This window comes from Dermacentor silvarum, chromosome 1, assembly GCF_013339745.2.
Source record: "Dermacentor silvarum isolate Dsil-2018 chromosome 1, BIME_Dsil_1.4, whole genome shotgun sequence".
Lineage (NCBI taxonomy): Eukaryota > Metazoa > Arthropoda > Arachnida > Ixodida > Ixodidae > Dermacentor > Dermacentor silvarum.
This window is the reverse complement of record NC_051154.1, coordinates 67,644,359-67,669,466: the sequence shown is the minus strand read 5'-3', so window position 1 is coordinate 67,669,466 and position 25,108 is coordinate 67,644,359. Positions and strand designations below refer to the sequence as shown.

Below are 25,108 nucleotides of genomic sequence, written 5' to 3'. Positions count from 1 at the left end.
ATGAACATCTGAGGCTAATATTATTTCTGTATTTGTAGCGGGGAGCCCACAGCTTCATTCAAAAGACCGCCTGCTCTTTCTTTTAACAACCTGTTGTCCCTATTTGCAAGTACATTCGTATATAGAAGGGTGGACCCACCCCCCAAAAAATAGGATTTTTGTTATAAAAAATTTATTCATCATCCTTTTTACAAAATTCCTTTAGTCACCTTCAAAGTACTCTCCATCAGGTGCGATGCATTTGTCAAGTCTTTTTTTCCCACTGTTTGAAGCATGTCTGGAGCTCTTCAACTTGGATACCGTCCGGTGCCCTTTGCGAAGTTGTTTTTACCACCTCCACATGATCGTAATGCTTCCCTCTTAGCATTTTATTCATTTGCGGGAATAGGTAAAAGTCGCATGGGGCTAGGTCTGGCGATTACGGAGTGTGGGGAACAACATACCATCACTCAGATGCCAAATAGTGAGTCACTCGTAAGGCCGTGTGTGCGGGGGCGTTGTCGGGATGAATGAACCAGCCACCTGATCGCCAATGTTCTGGGCGTTTCCTCTGCACATCCTTTCGCAGACGTCTTAAAACTGCTGATTAACAGTCTGGCCAGGGGGTACAAATTCGTGATGCACAATTCCATGATCGTCGTTGATTTTTTTGGCGGATTTTTTCAATGTTTTTCTTGTTTCGCAACGTTGGAGGGTGCCCAAAACGAGGTTGGTCTTCAACACTCATCTCACCACGTTTAAAGCGCCCAAACCAGTCGAAAACTTGTGTGCAGCTTAAAGCATCCTCCTGGAAAGCTTCTTGAAGCATTTGGTGATTCTCCGTTGCCGATTTGTTAGGCAGGAAACACAATTTCACACACACTATGTTCATTTAACGTTGCCATAATGACTTCGCAGGCTGAACTCGCAAACACTCAGAGAAACACAACACTACGCTCACAGGTTCACCTACACACTGACACCGTCTGCACAATCATTTCGTGAATGTCTTTACTAACCCCATCTAGCGAGTGAACTCTGGGCCAGTATTTTGTAGCGATGCCTTTCCGATGCTAATGCCTTTTTGCGCTTTTCACGCTTGGTCAGTGGTCAGAGCGAGGGTCCGCTGACATCATCAACGTGATCAGCCGGCCGTGAGCGGTGGATGATAAGACTAGTATAGAATAAAGCATAATGCATCGCTACAAAATACCGGCCCAGTACTACGTCTACGAATGGCAGCACCCTCTCAGTCCGTTTTTTTTTGGTCTCCCCTTGTACTTTTGAAATGATGGCTCTTAGCTGGATGTATATTTTGATGTCATGACTAAGGCAGTGCCTCTGCCAGAAGCAAATGCAAAGCATTCTTGTTACTGAGAGGCCTGTTGTGCAATCTGGTGAGAAAGAGTACCACTGTGTTAAAATGATGACCTCCCAGATTGGTCAGTGCAAAGGCAGATCACGCAACACAATCTCAAGCTCATGTTAGCGCTGAAGTGGTTTTTCTCGAGGTCTCCAGCAGACTTCTGTTTCACGGAAACGATGTCATCTCCCAACATGGCTCAGCACACAACAGCATACGTATTTAGAGTCGGCGTATACGTGTAGATGTCTGTACTACCCTCGGAGATGCGCCGATTGCCAGCTCTGTTCTCTGCGGAATTGCGCAGCGAAAGAATGCGACCTAAATATCCTTACTGCAGCAAATATATGCCTTCAAGTGCATGATTCCTTTAAATAACTGAATTCAGTTTGATTTTTTTTGCCTGTTTTCGTACTAGAATTGGTGCGTTTGGTACTGAACACCAACTAACTTAGATACATGTACTGTCAGGCAAGAGCTTTGTGGAATCTTATGGTTTGGATTTTGTGGTCGGTGGTGGCACTGTGTCGAATTTTTTTTGCCTCTAAATATTTTCTTGCCCTCTGGACCATGCTCTAAAAAATGTACCCTTTTTTATGGGCAATACACATTTCAAAGCCATATACTTGCAGACCTATTTCCGGCTACTTCCACTGTTCCTATGGCACACAGCAGCTGCAGCTTCTGCAGTAACCTGGTTTGGTTCAGAAATCAAACAGTCCTAAGATTTTTCTTATTTGTGTCCATTTTGCTTGGTGCCTTGACAATAATGAGAAGCAGAGAGGGCAGTACGCAGAGAATGTGGGGGCCTGGCTCTGGTCCTTGTAGTTGCTGTCCTTTTCTTTGTGCTGCAGCCACTGCGGTGGGATGCACTGGACAAGTTCACTGATAGAAATGTGAGGTTGCATCTATCTAGTTTATTTATTGTGATAGCAATTATATAGACACTCCAGGCGCATTTCTGCCGTCGCTGTGACGTTCCGTATAAAGTCCAAGGGCAATAACATTGTCGCAGCGCGCCATGTGCTGTATGTGCGAGTTAAAGCGTGCGAGTGTGAGCTGACAATGGCGGCTCAATCTCGTGCGTGAAAAGGAGGAAGGGGGGGGGGGGCGAAGTGCGCCGTCTTCCGTTGCGCACAAGGCACCAGGAGAGGGGGGTTCTACTCCGGCTGCTGCTGCGTATGGTGCGACCGCGGGGGCCCTATCTTAAAAGCGATCTGCGATGGTGATAGAGTGCGCCGAGTGCTGATAGCTTCGTGTGCGCTGTGTTTTCGCTGCTTAGTTCGCGTTGAAGCGAGAGGCAACATGAAGATCAATTCACTCGCTGCTGCTGCGCTTCCTCACTCCAGCGTTTTGACAGCGAGTTTCCGCAGTCATCGAGTAAGATGCTTGTGCACGCGGTGACACAATGCTTGTTAATTTAGTTAGTAAGCGAAAGTTTACAAGTTTATAGGGTCTATAAAACTACTATCCTTCCTTCGTATAGCTGTCTACTAGTTTGCTATCGCACTTGATGCTTTGCCTTTCGGGCGAAGCTGTGACTTTTTTTTTGTGTTTTATATGCTGGAGCTGTCTATCTGCATATAGTTACAAGTAAAGTTTCATTCTTTTAACTGTTTGCTTCTTTGTGGTGACTATTGGTCCAAAGGAGGGCAGGGAAAAATGTGCTGAGTGTGGTATAAATGAATAAGAGGATGGTGGTGAGGGGGTCGTGAAGGAACGAGAGGAGAAATGTGTGGTGAGGGGGGCGAGAGTGAAGCACGATATTGTACACATCCAGGTGCGTGTAACAGCTCATATATAACAAATCTGATTATATCGCCATCTGTGTTGCTTCGAAAGCTGCGTTGGTGACCGGCTCTGTTCTCTGCGGAATTACAGAATGAAATAACGAGTGGTTCATAAATATTCTCACTGCAACAAATATACACCTTCAAGTGCATAATTCCTTTATGAAAGTGAAGCTTCCTTTGCCTTTCTTTCCACCTTTTAAAATGTTTGTTTGCTCGATTTCTTGCCAACTAAAGTGGGCTGATTCCGGATACAGTGTTATAGTAAACTAGGCCGATTATGAAGATAGTGTAAACTAGGCTGGGGATTATGGAGACTGGCCCAATCTCATCTAACACAAAGTATAAGAGGTTGTGTGAGGGGATTGTGAGGGAGTGAGGGGAAGAATGTAGTAATGGGGAGCAAGGCAAAGTTGTGTGCTGAAGTTGCAACTCAGTGGCACTCATTATTGATGATTTCTACAGAAATTTTATTGTGTAGAATATCAAATGCACACACTCTTAACTGCTACATAGTCTGTGGGGAGCACACGCTGCCACCTTCTCCCGTGGGCGCTCGCCCGTCGCTGGCGCACGGAGCGCACGCGGCGGTAGCTTGGCGGACATCTCGTGCGCGCACAGCGCGCGCAGCGGGAGCCAGGCGGACACGGGAGAAATGCACTTTGCCTTCTCCCGGTTCTCGCTCGCCTCTCACGACGCGCGTGCCCGCGTGGGAAAAGGGAAAGTATCCAGTGGGCGAGGAGGACACTCCCCTCGCGGAAAGGTAAAAAGGTATAAAAGAGCGTGACCGAGAGACCCCCGGGGCTCTCTGACCTCGCTTGACCTACCTGCCCATACGGATTTACCCGCTGAAACCCGTGAGTGACCTCGTTTGCGTGACTACTACACGCGACGAGGCAAGCCTATTTTACTACTTATTATACAGAGTGGACTTCCCTCTGCAAGTGTGTTTTATTGCCCACGGCAATAAACGTTGACTCGCTTGTTGCCTTATTCGCCCGAACCCTACGTAGCTGCGATTATACGCGCTACGGGTTGGGGAAGACCCCCACAAGTCACATGGCCATTGGCATTGTGTCCTTGCTGGACAACTTCTCGAAAACTTTGTTACTGTGTCTAATGCAAGATCTGCAGTTATACAACATTTAATGGAAACAAGATTAGTGAAACAGATATTCACGAGAAAAACCCTAAATCCACCAAAAAAAAGGTGGTGCGAATTTATCTGGAAAAGTATAATAATTGAAATAATAAACAAAAAAACAGCAAGCTTTTGGGTGGAAATAGAAACCAAGAAAAGTATGCGGAACCCTACCTATCTATGTGGTGTACAAGCAGCAGCTAGTTAACAAGAGGTGGAGTGGTATATGTTTCCAATCAAAAGGGAAAAAATAGCGTCAAAAGGGAGGCAGTAGTGATACGATCTCAACGGGGTGAGGTGAGTCATCACCGCAAGAATCAGGAGACGGCGACGAAGGCGTGCATCGTGGTGATGAAAAAAATAAATAAATAAGACTATTCACTTCATTGGTACATGGATGTCTCTATCCAAGTCTCGAGCGGTTCTGCCTAACACGGGGGCCAGGACAACCTTAAATAACCCCTCGCGGTCTTGTGGTAGCCGATGTCTCCGTGGGGGAACTTGTGGAAGTGTCAGTGCCTTTGTCAGGTTGTCAAGTCGACGACTTCTTCCCCTTCGTGCTTTCTCCTTTGGGTGCTTGCCTTTGCGTCTGCTCAGTGCGTAGAGGGGTGATGCTATCTCGGGGATGAAGGCGATTATCTCAACACGGGAAAGCACACGGGCGTGTTTCCCACACTTGAGAAATCGAGTTTCCAGGAAGACGATAACAGCCTCTCATCACGGGAAAGCATGTGGGCATGTTTCCCACACTTGAGAAATAGAGTTTCCAGGAAGATAATATATTACAGCCTCTCAGGGATGAAGTGAATTACCCCGACACGGGAAAGCATGTGGGGATGTTTCCCACAGTTGTGCTGTTGATTTCCAAGCCTATCATAACAGTAGTAAGGTGAGATCTGGGCATAGGAACAAGTCACCATCTCCAGCTGAGGTCATGCAAGGGGCTGAGATTCAGCTATTCACGAAAGTGCAGGCAAAACATCTAAGGGCTGCATTTCTACTTTCACACATTGAAAAACACCTTAAGATTGAGCTCGAGCCAACTACACAAGTTTTCAACAGTGGCCACTAAAGACCAGCAGGTCTATTTGTCACTACTGCAGAAGAGAGCCAGGATATAAGTAAAAGCTACTTTGGCAGGCTTTATTACGATAGCAATTGTACGGACACTCCCAGTGCATGTTCACCTTCACCGTCTTTGGGCTGTCTTGAATAAGTCCGAGTGCGAGAAGAGAGTGCCCGCGGTGCGGTATATTGGTAGTCACATGATGTGCTATGTGTGCGAGGGCAAGCCGAGAAGGATGATGGCTTGATGCATGCCATCTTCCCACACACACAATGTTGGAGGTCACGTAATTGGGCTGCAGTGCTGTATGACCAGTCTAGAGGAGGAAAGCACATCTCCTCCTCTAAACCGGCCTTGGCCACCCGTGGCTGCCCCCATGTGGCCGAGCGCATACACAGCATATCTGGCCTTCGCACATTGTGTTGTAGATCATCTGTAGCACATGCTAGGGCGAAAGGTGAGCATGCAAGGGGGAGCTGAGATAACTGGTGGCTTTATGTAGGCTATCTTCCCGCATGCCTAGTGTTGGAGATGGCATTATCTAAGTTTTGGAGACATAGTACAGTTGAAGTAGCGAAGAGAGTGGCCGCACGAAACATTCGGTTTGGGACAAGCATGCATCCTGTCCGCTGCCTGTGCACATCATTATGCCAGCATTGTGACAGTGAGTGCTCACGGTCATCGAGGGAGATCTGTCCATGTTTGTGCATGCTTGACATCATGTTTGTTTAGTTAATAAGCAAATGCTTGCTGCAATTTATACGGCCTATAAAACGATGAACCTTCGAGTAATTGTTCAGTGCTTTGCTATTGCTATCAGTGCCCCGCCTTTTGGGTGAAACCGACCTTTCTTTAAAATGAAAATGCCCACTAAGTGCCATTGTGCCATGGCAGGCATTGTTTACGACGGAAAGGAAAATCAACTGATGGTACATATAAAAATTCATGAAGGTATTTTGTAAACAAGATTTTTTTAGTACATCTAGCCATTAGTTCTTGGGTAAAGCGTGACTTTACATGATTTTTGCCCAATGTAACTCACTCTTTATACAAATTGGGTTGAACCCAAATCCCCACCAAAAGGTCACCTTCTCGAAAATGTAGCTCTATTTGACAACTACCAGTTACACAATGAAATCACCTGGGTATTCCTATCATGGCCTTGGTTTGAAATGGGCTTCAAGCTTTGTTAAAGACATGGTCAACGACATTTGAATTGGGCAGTTCTGCTGCTACAATTCCATCACCTTGTCATTGTTATGCTGTAGAAAACTGTTGATGAGCTCTTGGCAATACCAGGCCTGTTTGACACTGGCCAATGAGGTGGTAAAATGGTATTCATACTAGAATAAAGGGAGTGAGCTCTAGGCTAAGGTATATTAATTAGGTAACTGTACAAACCTATTTGTTTGTGGTGACTGTTTATGTGAGCAAGAATTATTCAGAAATAAATTTTTTTTGGTATAAACGAAAAATAAGTAAATAAGTTTGAGTTGAACACCTTCCATGAGCAACCCTTTTAAACTGAAGTACACCTTGGCTTGCAGAATTTGAATGCTACCGTACTTACTCGAACATAGGTTGAACACGAATATAGGTCAACCCATATATATTGAACTTGTGAAGAAATAAAAAAATATTCGAATATAGGTCGACCCATATCTTTTTTTAATTGTCGGAGTCATGAGGGAGGTAGTGGCTGAATACTGCACCAGGGAGGCCAATTCCTGTTTTGGTGAGGGAGTGACTTTGATGAAGCTTAGTGGGCCTTCCTAGTTTGGTTGCACCTGAACTAGTATAGCCCCACTAGCTCTCGGCAATATATATATTTTTTTCTTGCCGGTGTCAGGCACCACTCCATGCCTGAAAATGTAGTGGACTGGAGTAGGATTCGAACTTACGACCTTCAGGTTTAAAGCCGGGTATTCTACCTCTGCTCCACACCACCACTCCACGGCAGGCATTGCTAAATCCTGACTGGGAGCTTACCACTGTCGTTGAAAAGAAAAGTGTACAATCATTGCATTCTACCGGTGCTATCATATGGGGCAGAAACTTGGAGGTTAACAAAGAAGCTCGAGAACAAGTTAAGGACTGCACAAAGAGTGATGGAACGAAAAATCTTAGGACGAACGTTAAGAGACAGGAAGAGAGCGGTGTGGATCAGCAAACAAACGGGGATAGCCGATATTCTAGTTGACATTAAGCGGAAGAAATGGAGCTGGGCAGGCCATGTAATGCGTCGGATGGATAACCGGTGGACCATTAGGGTTACAGAATGGATACCAAGAGAAGGGAAGCGCAGTCGATGACGGCAGAAAACCAGATGGGATGATGAAGTTAGGAAATTTGCAGGCGCAAGTTGGAATACGCTAGCACAAGACAGGGGTAATTGGAGATCGCAGGGAAGGCCTTCGTCCTGCAGTGGACATAAAATATAGGCTGATGAGGAAGATGATGACGATATCTTTTTTTAGAAACATTACGGGGGATGCTTAGAACTTTCTAAGAATGTGAAGGCGAAAGCATAGTTGGACCCATAGTGATGTGGAATCAAGCTCTGAGCCCACGCAGCAACATATACAAGGCGTGCGAGCGTGCTGCCGCCGTTTCCAGAACGTTTTACTGGCTCCGCCGCTGACATTTCCATCCTCCTCCCCAGCGCCGCCACCGCGCTTGCCCTCAACACCCCTACTGCACTGTAGCTGACGTTTCCCTCCTCCTCCCTAGCGCCACTGTTGCCCTTTCCCTCAATGCCCTCCGGCATTGAGCGCGAGAGACAGTATGGGAACGCTGGCATGATGATTGGCGTCGGAGCCAGCTGTGGAAGAAGATGACGAACGCACGAGCTGTGGCACAAGCGCGAGGCAAGCGTGAGGCGAGCTCGCTCACTTTTTCTGTACCTCACAACGACCGTGAAACATTCAGATCGAAGGCTTTCGCCTTAAAAAATGAAAAAAATTTACAACATGACACATGTTTATTTACTTTGGGCTCTCCTACTAAATCTTGCTAGTCATTGCCACAAGCTACGTCCTTGTCGGTTGCATCGCAGGCATCCTTGGCACCCCAAACGACATCGCCCCCAGTGCCTTTAGAGTGCGTTGGATCTGCAGCATTTCTTAAAGCCAATCTGGATTATCTCAAGACTGATTTACGGCGGGCGGGCATGACAGAGGAACTCTGTTAGCTCACATATATAGTTTTGCTCAGTACTTTTTCTAGATTTGTTCATCAATATAGGTCAAGTTTCTTTGGCCATGAACATAAGTCGATAGATCATTTTGGGCACTATTTTCAGAAAAATAAGGTTGACCTATATTCGAATAAATATGGTACATGTTTTGGAATGCCTTGCAAAAAAAAAAAAAAATTCTTCTAGATTGTGACTGCTAGAGATCACCTGTTTTTTACTTCCCAAGTTTAATAAAACAAAACCTCGGAACAAGTTCGTAATTATACCTAAATATTAGGCATCTTTTGGGCAATGGTCCCTGAAAGAGAGTTTTGGAGAACTTGTCTAGCAATACTTCTTAAAGCATATCTCTTGATGAAAAATATTTATGTAATAATGCTGGAGTGATTGCTCTAAAGGCAATCATAATTGTTTTGTGAAGATTGCTGTGTGTACTGGCGAAGAAACCATTAATAGTTGTTTGGATTTGTGTAATGCATGGGCAGTGCCTATCATTATTTAAAGAATGAGTCAAAATAGCAGTGTTTTCTTTTTTTTTGCTTGCAGCATAGTTTTAACTTTGCTTACTTCTTAAACTTTTTAAAGCATATTTACATATGGTGTTGTATTATTATTAGGACCGTGTTCACAGGCAACCAAGCCTATGCACTATATTATCAAAAATTGGAAGACAGTCGGCATGTAATCAGTGAAGGTTATGATGGTATATTTTATAGTGAATAGCTTTCTTTGGCTACTGTGCTGGGTTTCTTGGTGGTTGGCAGTGTTTCTGTGTAGATAGATTGGGAGAGAGGGGTGCCTGTTGAGAGAAGGAGAGGTAGCATTCGCCACATTCGGTACAGCCTTATTTCTCTAGCTCCCGTGACCCTCTCCTGCTCTGGCAGCTGTGGGCGAGGGCTGTGAAAGCGGTGCTGGTGCTGGCACCGATGGGAGAGGAGGAGGGAAGCCGCCTACCAATTTGCTGCCTGTGCTGCTGGAGACAATGTGCATATTGTCATGTGCTAATAATGAAATAATGAAAATATAATGAATCGGCATGGGGGGGGGGGGGGGGGTATAGCCACCTGTGCTGCTGCCACGGATGTGCTGGTTACTTACTGGCTCTGTTCTCTATGAAATTACTCAATGTTACTCACTGAAACAATGTCCCTTCAAGCATATCATTCCTTTAATAAAGTGAATAGCTGCCCCGAAACTTTGCCATTTGCCTTGCAGTTCACTTTACCAGCCTTTTATTGCTTATATATATGAGAAAGAAGTTGTGTAAGTGTTCTGGAAGCTTCTCCATTCGCCTTGCCATTCATTTCACCAGCCTATTAGTATCGCTTAATATGTATATTCCAGGTATCCCAACCATCATGCATAGCTTTCTATGCAGATGAAACAAATTGCATGTTGTTAGCAGCAACCTAAAGAAGCGTCTCATATTTTTTTCTTCCTGGATTATTAATTTGTAATGATTAATTAACTAAAATGTTCAATAAAACACGTTGCTGGGCTAGTTGGTGCATGATTAATTACCAGAATTGTAGCACAGCAATAGATGAGTGGCGACAGAAGCAGCCTAGATAGGCGCACTATGTTGTATGTTGACAGTGCACCTGTCTATGTTGCTTCTGTCGTCCCTTGCCTTTTGCTGTGCCACAATTCTGGTTACAAACTTTTCATTACTATATTTACGGCAGGCATGTCAACAATAAGGGATTGAGTCACTTAACTTCGAAAACATCAATTTCAATTGTTTGCAACACATTCTATATTTTGTGTTGCTCTTTTTTTCCGCAAGCTTGAGAACCAGCCCAAGCATGGTATTTTTTATAATCACAGGCTTTCTTTCACATGGGGGGGGAAAAGCTGCTCCAAAAATAGAACTTGTCGCTAACAATTGAAAATTATGTTTTCGGAGTCGCTCTAACACCTAATGTTGACATAACTGCCATAGATATAATAATTAAAAAGCTTGCTAATTAATCTTCATAAGTTACATAATTTGAAAGAACACAAAAAAATATGAGACCCTTCTTTAGGTTGCTGCTAACGACATGCAGTTGGTTTCATCGTCATCAAAGGCTTTGTTCTTTTCTTTAACTTAGTGCATGATAGCTGGTACAGTCTACATATAAAAAACAAGTTGTGTAAGTGTTCTAGAAGCTTTGCTGTTTGCCTTACCATTCATTTTGCCAGCATTTTATCGCTTACATGTATAAAGAAACAATGTCGCGTAAGGTTTTGAAATTTTCTTTAACAATTGCTATAACATGCTCCCCAAGTTCATCCTTCCCCAAGAACAGTTGAAAGAGCAATGAAGGCTCCGTGTGGAGAAAAAAATGACTTTGCTGTGCTTCAAAATATTTTCCCGAACATGATTGAAAATGTTCACATTTGGATATTTTCTTACATTGATAGTCATCTTCGATGATTTCTGCACAATTTGTCTTACCAATATGGCTGAGAGTCAATGAACAAGGTCCTTGTTTTATGTTTCATATTTATTACGACATTCACATATGTGATACTGAAGTTACTATGAGACAAAATAATTTTTGCAGGAACAGCACCCTCTGAGGTTATGTCTCTAAGGAAGCCTTTTAGTGAAGAGGATACAGGACCACTTCTGACTTTAGGAGATCGTGTGGTGTGGTTGTTTGAACATGGACCTGAGCATGGCTGGGTCCGTTGGATTGGACGAATTCCTGTTGTTTCTCCCAATTGGACCATTGGTGTTGAATTTGTGAGTATTTTTGTGTACTTTTTATTTATAGAGCTTACTTTGTAAATGGAATTATGTTTTTTCTTAATTTATCCTTATATAACATAATGTAAGGAACAAACAGGGTCATTCCACGTCAAATGTCCCAAACATTGAGCTCGACCCTCTCCGATTCTATTCTAAAAAATTGTGGGCGATCGTTTTAGTGCACTATTTGCTCTCGTAAAGTATTTTTGGAAGAATTGCAGTGATTTGAATGTTGCTGTAGTGGGTCAAACCTAGGTTGTCGAAAAATACTCTAAAAAATACAGTACTGCGCGGAACCCTTAAGTATCTGCTATTTGCTAGAAAAGGAGTGGCGCTTTCTTATTCTCTCCCATTGGCGGCCGCTACTATGTCTCACAAAGTGCTCTGTGGTGAAGCAATACGGCAATTCTGGGTCCATTTTGATTATTTTTTGAAAATTATACAAAGTCTACAGGCACAATACAACTATATCACCTAACTGGATAGTTGGCAGTAAGTGTGAAAAAAAAGGTATTGAAGTCGATGACCGAGTAGTTTCGAAGTGGAAGGGGCGCAAAAAAGTGTGTGAAATGCCCCGTGTTCAGGCACATGTAGATTGGTGATGCGTTTCAAGTAAAAATGCACGCTTGCACTCATTTGGAAGATTAAGCAAAGGAGATTTATTTGTGAAAGTTTCATCGGAGTGATTTTTGTTTTAAGCGAGAAACAAAATTTTATGTTGAGCATTTGCCGCGTCCCTGGGTGCCGGCCCGTAAGTCCGCTTTACTGCGTCTCCAACACGGTGAAGCGTGACAACACGGGCATGACAACACGGATTCTAAAACAAAGATTTCAAACAAGTAATTCCGCATGAATATTAAATTTTGGGTGCCATCATAAGTTACACCAAGAAACTTGCTCCTCTGAGGATCAGAGGACTAGAAAATACACCAGGTACAAAGATTTAGTTGACAATGTCAGCTGCAGTAGGGGATAAGACAAAAAACTGATTTGACGCGAGATTGGTGAACCAAATCTAATCTATAAGCTGCCTTAAATGAAAAAAGTGATGTGAACTTCCTCAGCATATGTAGGCTACAGGTAAAAAGAATGCTAGCTCCAATTCTTGCTGGCTACTTAATGATCTTTTTGAGAACTGCAAATACCAGCAAAACACTTGGTATAGGCATTTGCAATGTCAGTCGTAATAGAGTTTGCATTTCTGTTCAATGTTGTTTTTGTTAAATGTGTGCGGCAGTTATCACTTAAGAAACTGATTTATCACTGCCACTTTCATCTTGTGCTGTTACCATTTTTCACTGTCTGTCCAAGGCAATATCGTTTTACATATTTAATTGTAGCTGTAGAGTGCTTGAGTATTTCCTGATGCATTTTCAAGTTTGATATTAAATGGCAGGCAGTTTGTCATTGTGCCAACTTTTCTTTAACGTACAGCAAGGAGTGCTCTTATGATCCAGGCTTTCTTGGAGAACTAAAGGAATGAGTGATGGGAATGGCATTTGTGCATTCATTAATGCAGTTAGTGACTTTAGTCCCAGAGTTATGCCCCCCCCCCCTCCCCCAGAAAAAAAGGGAGGGGGCGACTATAACTCCACTAACTAGGAGGCTAGCAGCTAGCAACATGATGGCAAATTAATTGACAACTATAAGCACGTAAATATTAATGAGCCAAATTATTTCTTCAGAAGTTCACAGAGTAGACGTGGAGTCATGAAAAGGAAAGGTTGAGCTCAGGACCATTGCCTGTGCATGGCAGTCTCTTTACCAACTGAACATTGGCATAAATTGATTGACCACATGAAGCATGAGAACACTGATCAACCGACAGTTGAGTTCTGTGGAAATTTTTGTCGTAGATTCATGAAAGGGTGTCATTCATATGAACGTACCATGATGCTGCAAAAGTAACTATAAATGTTTGATTTGTCACATCAAATGTTTTCATTGTAGATTTTTTTTTCAGAGGTTGTCTTTGCTACAAAGGATTCCATTATAGCATCCTGCTGCATTTGGGTGGACGATAACTTGTTTTCATAGCCGAACCTTCGTCTATCTCACTGAGTCTTGCACAACTCATTTTGCTTATCTAGCATTACAAGCTGCAGCAGCGTGGGTAGTGTGAACCTCTCACTAAAGAAATGATGCAGGAAACATGGTAACTTGCTTTTATGGGACCCCGCACAAATAAAATATTGCTATTTGTTGTTTTTTAGGATAATCCTATTGGAGCAGGAGATGGGAAATTTGGTGGAAAACGCTACTTCTATGCCAGGAATGATCATGCTTACTTTCTACCTAACTCAAGTTTGCTTCGTGCTTGTGACTACAACAGTAGTTTCCGAAAACAAAGTAAGTTTTTTTTTTATATATATATGCATGGCAAAATAATTTTTAACAGCTAAACTGCAACATTCTTATAGTTTTCTGTTGTCTGCATATTGAATCCTTTTGGTATTTCCAAGCATACTTATAATGCAGCATTCTAACATTTGTGAATGCAATTTTTTATGTGGAAAATTGCTCATAAATCTTTTAAACAGTATTTTTGAACTGGATAGGAATGTTGTGCATGCACAAATGTATTGGTTAATGTACAGTTGGTAACAAGCAAAGCATGATAGTGTGAGTACATCCACTTCAATACATTCTCTGTTGTTGTGAAGAATTCACGTTTAGTAAGATGGTCTTAAACATGCGTATATGCAATTTTATTCCTTTCGCTACAAATTATCCTTCAGTGAAAAATTTTACCATGCCATCATATAGCTTAGAATCCATCTGAGGCCGTGTGCTCAATTGTTGCATTATGTTCATTGCCAACTGTACATGGCTATGGTATCCTTATCAAATTTATTTTTTATGCTTCAAGTATTACGAAGGTTTGAAAATAAACATTAAAGGCTAATACTAAAGATTAACCTTGATGCCTTTCATATTAAAAATGATGACATTTGGTTAAGTACTAAGTAGGACATATGGATATATTAAGTGCTTGCAGTGGGCTTAGGCGTGTTTTGTCTGGGGAAATTAAGAATTGCAAGGGAGGGGGTGTCGAATGTGTGTTGCATTCTGTGAGAAATGGTAATGTAATTGTGTGGTAGTTTGTACTTGCCCTGTGGTTGCGCATTGGCGCATAGACCTTCTTGCTGTCATTCACAAAATAGGTGTGGGTAACTGCCAGGGGAAGCAGGATATCAACAAGCCCATTTTATTGACGTGCACATTTGCGAAAATCTTAGCAGGAGAGTGTGCCCTAGACAGCACTATATTATATTAGCTTAATTAATTTCACTTTATATAATTCTTCTACTGATAGCCTGCAGAAAAAAGTTAGTAATCATTAGGGGCGTTCGAATAGTGTAATTTCCTAATCGAATGGAATATAAATATTCAAGAAAAATGTCTTTTGAATAGTGAATCTTTAGTCATTTCTAAACAAAGTGAAATATAAAGGTTGTGTGAAGTCTGTCTGGCAAAAGAAAAGAAAGAAAAGAAGGCTTCTTTTGATACATGTAATGCCATTCAGTACTGGACATCTATCTGGTCAGCTGAGGAGCTTGTAAATTAGAAAGAAATGAAAGGTGATTGGATCTTGGGCACTATCACTTTTACAGTAATGCAACCAGGAACATCATGTCACCAGAGGCACGTAGAGTGCGATTTGATGAAGGAGCAATGAGTAATATTACAGAACTGCACATTGTTGATGCAAACATGATTAGATTGATCAAATAGTAAATTGTTCTGCCTAAACTGATAAAACAAATTCGGAAGCTGCCTGATGGCGAGTCATCCTTATTTAATGATTGGAAATTGTTGAGCAAAAGTTAGTCTTTATGTGTTTGCTCAGCAACCGGTTCCTCTTTTCAGTTGCCCTGGTTCCCCCACAGCAGAATCATTTGAAACAGTCACCGCTTGCATCTCTCTCTCTCTTCCTGTAGGCTCCAATAAGTTTTCTTAACCCAAACAAATATTCTTCAACTTCAAATTGTGAATTCTTCTCTCTCTCTTTATATATATATACACACATGCACACTAGGCATTTCACTTAACTTACTTGAACCAAGCTATAAAACAAAGTTATGGATCTCAAGCGATTAAAACCAAAGGCATATTGTTAGTAGTCATCCTGAGTGCCTCCGAGTAGTCTTTCAAATGCAGCTGACAAATTAGTTAACTTCAATTATGCAAATTTTGGAATATTCATTTTAGGGCGATAGTTTGTTTGTAATAATTGTAGAGCGTGGTCAGAAACACCCAATGAAGTTGTTTTTGCAGCACTATTTTTTACATGGGTTCTTTTTTTCTATCCTTTGAAGAAAGCTTTCAAAATAACAAGAAAGTTTTGTCAGTGTATGCTTGCACGTCTTGTTTGCAATGCTCTCAACTGTGCTTCCAAAGATCAAAGACCAAAGACTGCATTCCCATTGTAAAAAGTAGCAATCGGCCCCAGCATCTAGGCAGCCATGTCAGCCCTAATTCTGTGAAGGTGGTTATAAGCTACAGTTTAAATGATAAGTGATAGGCGAGCACTGAAAGCCGATTGAGACACACTCGTTGGCTTATACAATGGGCATGCAAGCATTGTTCTTTGGAAACACTGTTGGGAGCACTGCAAAACAGATGTGGAATCATGCAGGGATGCCATTTTTTTATATTTCGTGGGCTTTCTTCAGAGCTCGGAAAAAAGAACCACGTTAGAAATAACATCATGAGAACAACTTAATTGGGTGTTTCTGAACACGTTGTACTACTTGACTTATGCTCTAACATGAATATTTCAAAATGTGCATAATTGAAGTTAGCTAATTAGTTAACTTCAATTTGAAAAATGCTTTGAGTAACTCAGGACAGCTACAAACAATATGCCTTTGGTCTATGTGCGTGTGTCACATATTACTTTTCCTCCAGAAATTGTGTAAGATTTTAGCTTTTATTTTTGTTGGACTGAAACAAAGTGTGGTAAACTTGTACACTCTAACTTACTTACCACATGTAGATGAAAAAGAGTGATAAGTGTGTCTGCATTGACCTTTTATTATTTTTGTTTTCCTTTGTTTCAGATTCTCTCGGAGGGTCTACACCAGGTTTCCAAGCAAAAATGTACACCTTCCCACACCAGTACAGTGTGGCCAAGTGCCCCTTTGTAAGTGCACTATTGTTATGCTATGTTTGCTTGTGAGGAAGTTGTGTGAAGCCATATGCATGTTGTTGTGGACAGATTGGCCACATGTCACCAATTTCTTGTGTTAGGTTAGGAAGGAAGATTTTTCAGTGATTTGCTTCCTTAAATCTTTGTTTCAAGGTCGCTGTGAGGTACAGATAAAGTCAGCGAGCTCGCCTCACGCCTCGCGCTCGTGCCACTGCTCGCACATTCGTCGTCTTCCACAGCTGGCTCCGACGCCGCTCATCATAAAATAAAGGAGAAGCGGAATGCAGCATTAATGCCACATAAACGACTTTGGGGCTACAGTAAATATGAGGCGGTGCGTGGAATCTCGAAAGGAGTAATGGAGCCAACGCTAATGTTTCCAAATGCAATTCTGTGCTAGCGTTCCCATACCACCCCTCGCGCTCAACGCTAGAGGGCGTTGAGGGAAAGGGCAGCATTGGCGCTGGGGAGGAGGAGGAAAATGTCAGCAGCGGCCCCATAGAACTTTCTGGAAATGGCGGTAGCACACTCAAAGCGCACTCGCGCGCCTTGTATACGTCGCCGTGTGGGTACAGAGCTTCATTCCACATCGCTATGGGTCCAACTAGGCTTTCGCCTTCACATTCTTAGAAAGTTCTAAGCATCCCCTGTAATTTTTTTACTTTTTTCTAGGGAGCATATCGTATGTGTGATTGTATCCAATGGAACTTCCATAGATGACTTAATTTTTATTTGGATATCAATGTTTTTGACAGTTATTGTGAACCCAGCACAGACCATAATTGGCTCTACAAACAATCTGCACCATATAATAAATTCCATTCAGTAGAATTGTATGGCTCTCCATTTCATAAATTTAGTGTCCGTCACTTATTCCAAAGCTTCAGGTTGGGCTTGGAACATGAAGTATTGAGCAAGAAAAAAAAAATTCGTTATTTACAGTGTCAGAACTCCACATCAAAAAAGTATATGAATTATATAAACATAAAAGGATAGTAAAGCATAGCAGTTGGAACAAGATAAATACCATTATTCCTTACACCATCGTTGACATGGCTTAGCAGATGAAGTGGAGCCCTTATTATGTATGCATGGTTTATGCGATGCCCCACATTTTACAATAATCCAGTACAGCCGCAGAAAAATAAAATACCTAACAAATATAATGTAAGAAAGATTCAAATTTCATAGAACATTATATGATGAAACATTGTGTATCTTCTGGAACTACTGAGAATGGGATGTCTTTTGGATGTGGATAGTGATGTGCCAGGCGGCATAGAAACTCAAAATTTGTCACATCCTAATGTTTTGCATTACATCTGCATCATCTTTATGACCTGGCATAAAAATTAATGGCATTGTGGATTTCAAGGGACAGGGTTGAAGTGGTGCAAGAACAGCTTAGCCTGTCTCGAGCTGAATGTATGTGCTGGACACATGTGTGCAGATAACACAGCAGTCACTGATGTTTCAGCTTGTGCAACGTTTTCATATAATTAATGCCATGGATAGAATATTAAAATATAGTTTTCCACTCATGTCAGAAGGAATTCTTTTCATTCCTTTGATTTGCCTTAAAGAATATTTACTCGGACTTCTTAAATAGCCTTCAACCAAGCTTGTATATTTTAAATGAACAACCATATGTGCTTGGGAGATATTTGATAATCACTTTGGTCAGGTATGTCTCTGCTGTGCATTGCAGGTAGGCATAAATTCAAATGAAAGCCTTAGCAGCCATCTCAACCTCAATCACCATTTGTGGCATAGGAGAGAGCTGTTGTTCGTACTTGAAACCTGCCACATTAGCCACAAGAAACTTTGCTGAAGACAGCTCCATTGTGCACATAGTTTTAAAGGTGCATCATGTTGCAAAAACAAAGAAAGAAACACTGCCATTCTTGCTGGTGTGAAAACATAGATCCAGATTAAAGATTTATCTTAATTGATTATAGTTTAGTGGAATGTACCTTGATTTTCACACTCTTTTATAATGTTAGTTCTGCACATTATAGTTGCTTGTTTCATTAGTCACAACATGTGTAGCAGTGGCATAGCCAGGAAATTTTTTGTCAGGGGAGGGGGGGTAAGCACTTGATCAGGGAGGAGGAACTGAGCAGGCAGGTGTTATCACATGCTGTATTATGCCAGGTATCCTGCTACACAAAAATTTTATGGGGAGGGTAGTTGCCCTGTGTACTTCCCCTGACTGTGCCCCTGATGTGTATTTGTTGTTATGTGTCTAATTGCATGTTTTGTTTGCATTTCACAATAATGACTGCAGTATCACTGCATTTGTTGATGCAACACTTTCAGGATACTCCCCTTACCTTTGCTAACTGCTGTTGGCTGAAGTGGTGTTTGAAATAACTCCTAACTGCAAGGTAATTATTAGGATTTTGCATTTTATGTGTATTTATGTGTTTTTTGGGGTGTATGTGTATGAATGGTTTCAAAGTTAGAAAAAATTATGGCTTCTTTACAGTCAAGGTCGATTAATTGATCCTTTGAGTACTGTAATAGCTAGTCCATTATCTTTAAGAAGAAAATGAAGTAAAATGCATTAATATTAGTTAGCATCTTTACATCTATTGAATTAGGCAAACGAGTTGTACTAGCTGCAGCAACAAAAATTATAAATATGCATAATGAAAATAAATGAAGGAGTTTTCAGTGTGTTTAACAAGCTGTAAATGAACTTTTTTCCAATTAAGCTATGTGCATGTGTGCACCCTTGCTCCCAGCTGCAGCCAAGCTGCGCTGCCATTACCACAGGGCAGGTGTGCATAGTGAGTGCATGATCCCTTGCATGTTCCGTGGTAATTTTCTGAGCCTGAGGGGCTGAGCAATAATTTTGCACATGTTCAGGGCAATAATATTGGTTAACTCTTTTATTACCGTGCCTATAAAAATTGTTCATTTTGATGAAACATTTTTCTATGGGCTGTCAAACATTTCCATTGGAATTCTTCTACTAGAAACGTCATGCACCATCTGAATCACGCGTCATGCACAACTTAACGTTAACTATTTGTCAGATTTGACCATTTCTGGTGGATTAGGGAGTCTGGAAAAATAAAACTTCGACTGGAGGTATCGTCGAAGCTATCCTTCAGTGCTCCTAGCACTTCCTCAATAAAATGATGCCAATTTGCACTTCAGTCGGCTCGGCAGCATAATTATTAATGACAGCTCAAGTGAAGACAGAGAAGCTTCTCTTGGGTTGTCTAACTTTCCGATCCGACGTCTAGGCTTTTTTAACGATGTCTCAAACAACGGTAGATGCTCATGAGTACGTGTTATTTTGATAATTGTGTTCAACTAATAACAAGTGCAACTTTATTATTCCCACTATGTGTTGCTTTTACGCATCAGTGTTTCGACAGCATATGTACAAATTTTTATGAGCAATCCTTCCCGTTGTGTGGGGTTGTCACTTGCACAAGAGCACGCAGTTTATTTCAGATCGACCTTCAACTGAAGCTTCACTAGCTGTCTAATCTCTTACATTCTGAACACCGCCCATGCAAGTGCCCTTATTCATTACAGTACAATGTTGTGCAACACTCTATATTACTGTGCAGCACTGTACATGAACTGCGCATGTGGAGGCTCCAGTGGCAGTTAAATGCACACTAGACCACCTCGCTTGCACAGAAAAGCTGATCAAATGCAATATTAAAGTATGAGGAGGCTTCTGCATGCTCCCTTACCTGACAACAATTGCTTCGCGAGCCTAAAGAATGCAGTAAAAAACAAACCAGGTGCACGCTCCTATGAGTAAAAAGAAATTCTCCCTGTACAAAAGGAACTTACCCGTTTTCACTTTTGCAATGCTACTGCGTTCTTGCATAGCATAGACATTACTATGGCTAATATTGATGCCAACAAATCATTATAATTTTTTTGCATGATCTTTTACAAAAGTTGGGAACTAGGAAACAGGTGCATATTTTGTATATTTCAGAATTTTATTTTTTTACTCTCTGTACTTATACTAACAATAGCAAATTATTTAACTTGTGTTCCTTGAGGTGATTTTTCGAAGTTTCACATAAGAACTCTCTCAAAAACTGTCTGAGCAATTATTACTGCTTTACATCCATTCAAAACATGAGTGATCAAGCTATAATTTTATGTATCATGGTATACGGTGTGACTACTGTCTCTTGAAATAAAACGGTAACACATAAAAGCGTCAAAAATGATGCCATTTTTGGCAGTAACGAAAGAGTTAAAGGGCCCCTAAACCACCCAGAGGTCGAAATTTAATTGTGGTGTAGCAGTTGTGCATGAGTCCACAACGAACACATAGCCGCGATAATTTTTCGAAATGGTGCCGTAATAGCGGAGTTACGTGCGTTTGATGATCGAAAAACGGCCCTCGCTCGTTTCGCTCTTTCCTTCGCTACTCTCCTCATCGGCTGGTCTCCCTCCTTGCCGAGTGCTTCTTGAAAGGTCACGTGACATACGTCATCGCCAACGCGCTTCTCAAAACACTGTCTACTTCCGGTCACGTCCATGCTAGCGGCACATATACCGACGGCGAACCGGCCGCCAGTGCCGTAGAATGTCTGCCACGCGAGAGGTGTCCAAAGTAGACGGCAGTTCGGCCCCGCTGCACCATCAATCGGCCAATCGACGACCACGAAGCGGCGCGCCTCCGCCACCGGCAACGAAAACATCGGCTGCAGCTCAGCTGCAGTGCACGGCTACCGCCGGGAGACGACGGGCTCGGCTGTGCTCGCATGGCAGCCGATGGCGCCGCTAATATCAGCGTATTTTTCTTCTTTGTGTACAATTATTGCGAAGAGCGATAACAACAATAAGAAAAAATTGCGGCTTGTGAGCGTCGGTATTTCATTTTGAAGCGCCGTCCGTTTTAGCTTTGAAGGGAACCAGAAAAGGCCTAGCAACGATATCGGTGCCGTCAAGCGATCAGCGGCGGTGAGGCTGCCGCACAAATGAGTCCCGGTCTCATCCTCTCTATGTACGGCAAGGAAATCTCCGTTCGCGAGCAAAAACCACTGTCGAAAGGCGGCCCGCGAATGGCAAACGGCGTGCGACGAGTTACCGTGCCAGAAACGAGGACTTAGCACTTCTCGGCTACCCGCTGTTGCTGCGGTGCCAGCCCTTGTTATGCGAAGTGTACCGCTATAGACCCTGTGTTGCGCGCACGTCTGGAAAAGCAGGCCAACACTGTTGCACTCTGTTCGCCCAGCTAATCGGACCGCTAAGCATGACTGTGTTGGAACGCGAGCGATTTGGCACTTGCGTTGCGGGCTGTAATTACCGATTCGCAAGGGCGCACAAACGAGCAACACGACGAGGAAGAGCAGAAAGCGTGCGTACCTGCTAGCAGACTAACCGGAAGTCGTAGGTTCTTGTTCAACCAATGGACATCGTTTCTGCAGTTGACATCACCAGATTCCCCCTACTGAAATCGTGACGACCGCTGAGGATACCGGAAAGGCGAGGGGAGGAGGACGGCGTTGTTTTTTTTTTCATTTTGTGGTGCTCCCGCGGCGCGTAGCGCTGCAGCGTTTGGCATCGTTGATCGTGACGGCATTCTGAACTCGATGCGTGTGTTTACTTGAAATGTTCAAAAAATTATTTGAGGTGGTTTAGGGGCCCTTTAAGGAAACACGTCATGTTTTTGTGGGAAACACCACAAGAAGTTTTGCTTATGAAAATGACACCATGAACTAACACTTGAGCGATGAGCTCAGTGTTTGCGATGGACTTCATGCTGGACACTTGCTGTGCTGTCGATTGTACTAACCAGCGTGGAATGTTGGACGTGTTTTACTGGTGTGGTGCGCATGTTCAAGTGCCAAAAAAATATGCTATGTTACCAATGAGGCATCACTTGATTCTTGCCGAGTAAAGCAGGCCTGCATTCTGCTAACAGCACGACATTAGTGCTGTAAACAGTCGAGTTGCACTTGATGCCCTACGACTGATTCGGCAGTCTCAGCACTGTTGTAATCTGCCAGTATGTGTATTGCACGGCTCTTACTGTTGGCTGATAAATGCGTCATCACGTGTATCGCGGAAATAGCTGTACGGTTACGTGGGGCCAAAAAAAGAAAAATGTCGCCACGCAGCCCATTGGAATGCACTGCACAAGACCAAAGCGACGAAGTGTCGCATACTACAGAATTGTCTTTTTTTGTGTGTGTTTGTGCGTGCGTGCGTGCGTGTGTGCGTGTGCGTGTGTGTGCGTGCGTGTGTGTGTGTGTGTGTGTATGTGTGTGTGTGTGTGTGTGTGGAGGGGTGGGGGCGCCAAATGAAGCCTTTACGTGCCTGACAAAACAACACTTACCCTGCAGTGTACTCGCAGTACATGTGGACACGTGCAGAACTTTCACAGGTTGTTTGTTCACCATGATCAGATTCTTTTCAGTGCCCGCTCTTTATTGAGGGCAAGCTCGTGCATGCATATGTTAACCGCCTCATTCGCGTCAAGCCACTCCAAACGATGAGCGAGTGTATCCTGATGAAAGTTCCTGCTGCGACGTGTTTGTCGGCCACACATGTCTTCGCCAATTGATTCAAAGTACTGGACAAGCGGTTCAAGAGTAAATGCTAGCACATCTTTAAAATTGTGGTTCCATGCTTTCTCGGAAAAGAACGGCCTGCATGTCACATTCGGTTCGGCATGTTGCCTTCACGTCGGTAAATATAAAAGGTGTTATTGCTACACGTGAGCAAATGCACATGTGTTAGAGCAGAAATGATGAGAAGCTATTTCAACAACACAAGCCAAGAAAAAAACAAACCCAACAGGAATGCTGCAAGATTGCATGGTCAAACGCTACCACTGCAGAGAGGCGAGAAGGGGTGGGAGCAAGCGCTTCTTGCCCATCAAATTCAGTTCAAGTACCGGCTGCTTAAAGGTGTCGTTTACTGGAAAAAGGTCCATTGCAACCATAAAGCCAGAAAAATGTATCGAATGGGGGCTCAATTGAACTTAGTACTATTTTGTCTTCTGGGTATACAAATTTCAAGAGTTTAGTTGACCCATAATATTTTTAATATATTTTGAGACTTCAAACATAGGTGGTATTCTTGGTTGTTCATATTTGTGGATACATTCATTTTTGTGAGATTTTGTAGGACTCTGCACAATATGTTTTGGTGTCTATGGGTAACAGCATTCCTGCCATAGTGCCAAACATGTTTCTTGGCACAGTGCCAGGAATGCTGTTGCCTGTAAATACCAATGTGTCTCGTGCTAGTCATGGGCAATTTTACGGAAATGAATGTATCCCGGAAAATGAACAATCAATACTACTGCCCATGTTGGTTACATGTGCAGTATGAAATGACACATCCTGCATCCACAAGCTGCCTAACATGAATGCTCATGAAAAGCTCTGGATTCAGACATACATTTAAGGAGGAAAAGCAGAATTTTTTCTAAATTCACAACTGACGTGGAAGGCTTTGTGACAAACTGTAAATGTTACATGTCTGCGCCACGTTGTAAAGCATAAATAGTGAGTTTTAGTATAGCGTAAAACGCTTGCGTTAGCGTTAGCGTGCAACGCTAACGCAAAGAAAGGCTGCACTGCGCGGCACAAGGTAGTGTTTTAGAATAACGAAATGGAGCAAAACGCTAACGCTAACACAAACATATACGGCGCCATCTAGATGTAAAAATACAAAATACTGGAAAGCCAAATCCACACGGAATGTGTCGAGCTGATCCAATGCCGAATCCGTAAGTGTGTCCCTAAGTCAAGCTTATCCAAAGCCACAGTCGCGTTAGTTACGCATGTAGGTGTTTGCTTTCAGTGTTGTTTTGTTGAGAGTCGCGAAACACATCGATTATTCTTTGCATGCCACGATCGAGTGCTCTGTGGGACCCATATTACCTGTCCTTTTTAAGTTGGGATGACATAGACGCCTTAATGCTTCAGGAATGAGAGCGACCGCGCAGGTTGTACGTGTCCTAAAGAAGCGGCCTGCTCAACATCGAGGCTATTCCGGAGGGGGCGTTTCGCCGGCAATTTCGCTTCGAGAAAGCGGATTTCCCACTTCTTGTCAGTGCCCGGCAGTTACCAACCACACTACTTTGTTTTGTCGCGGAAAAAGTTACTTGTATCGGCTTGACTTGCAGCTTTATACCGAGCGAATGAGCAAAATACACTTCGGTGCCATCTTGAGGCGAATACAGCAAACATGAACAAACCCTCTCGTTATGGCTACTGCGTTGCTAATCGAGAACGTATATCGAAAACAATGCCAATTTGTCACCTGTACGCCGCTGTCGAAGCATCATCTTACAAATTTAAAGCAAACACGAGCATTAGTGGGGAATGAATGAGCCGAACAGTGCAGGCCGATGAGTCGATAGATCCGAAGCGGGCAGCTCTCACTTCGATTGGCGCCGCCATGTTGCCGTACGTAAGGCTCCCCTTGCGTGCTTTAGCATTCACCGCTAAATCTCGAAAATAGCGTACGTACGTTAGAGCTCCAGCATCGTTTGCGTACAGCGCATGCGCAGTGTAGTGCGCGCAACGTTAACGCTAACGCTAACTCTTTGTGTTTGCTACTTTACGCTATACTAAAACTGTCTTATTGCAACAGTAGGTTTTGTGTACATATTCACTCATGTGTTAATTAATTATAAGTTTGAGTTTGAGCTTACTTTGTAACCAGTACTGAGTCTCTTT

The 25,108-nt window shown here is 42.8% G+C and overlaps 1 protein-coding gene across 8 annotated transcripts in view; it reads left to right on the top strand.

Annotated features, from left to right (window-relative positions):
• Positions 1–25,108, top strand: part of LOC119464928 (ranBP-type and C3HC4-type zinc finger-containing protein 1-like) — a 95,642-nt gene that overhangs the window by 3,000 nt on the left and 67,534 nt on the right. For 6 of the 8 annotated variants that reach the window (XM_037725796.2, XM_049669009.1, XM_049669019.1 and 3 more), the window contains exons 2-4: positions 11,085–11,266; positions 13,486–13,621; positions 16,336–16,418. In XM_037725796.2, coding sequence (XP_037581724.1) covers positions 11,105–11,266; positions 13,486–13,621; positions 16,336–16,418 — 381 coding nt within the window. In that variant the 5' untranslated portion in view covers positions 11,085–11,104. Of the gene's footprint in view, positions 1–11,084; positions 11,267–13,485; positions 13,622–16,335; positions 16,419–18,743; positions 18,812–18,903; positions 19,217–25,108 lie in introns of those variants that run through there. The other 2 variants (XM_049669016.1, XM_049669010.1) reach the window with 2 other exon arrangements.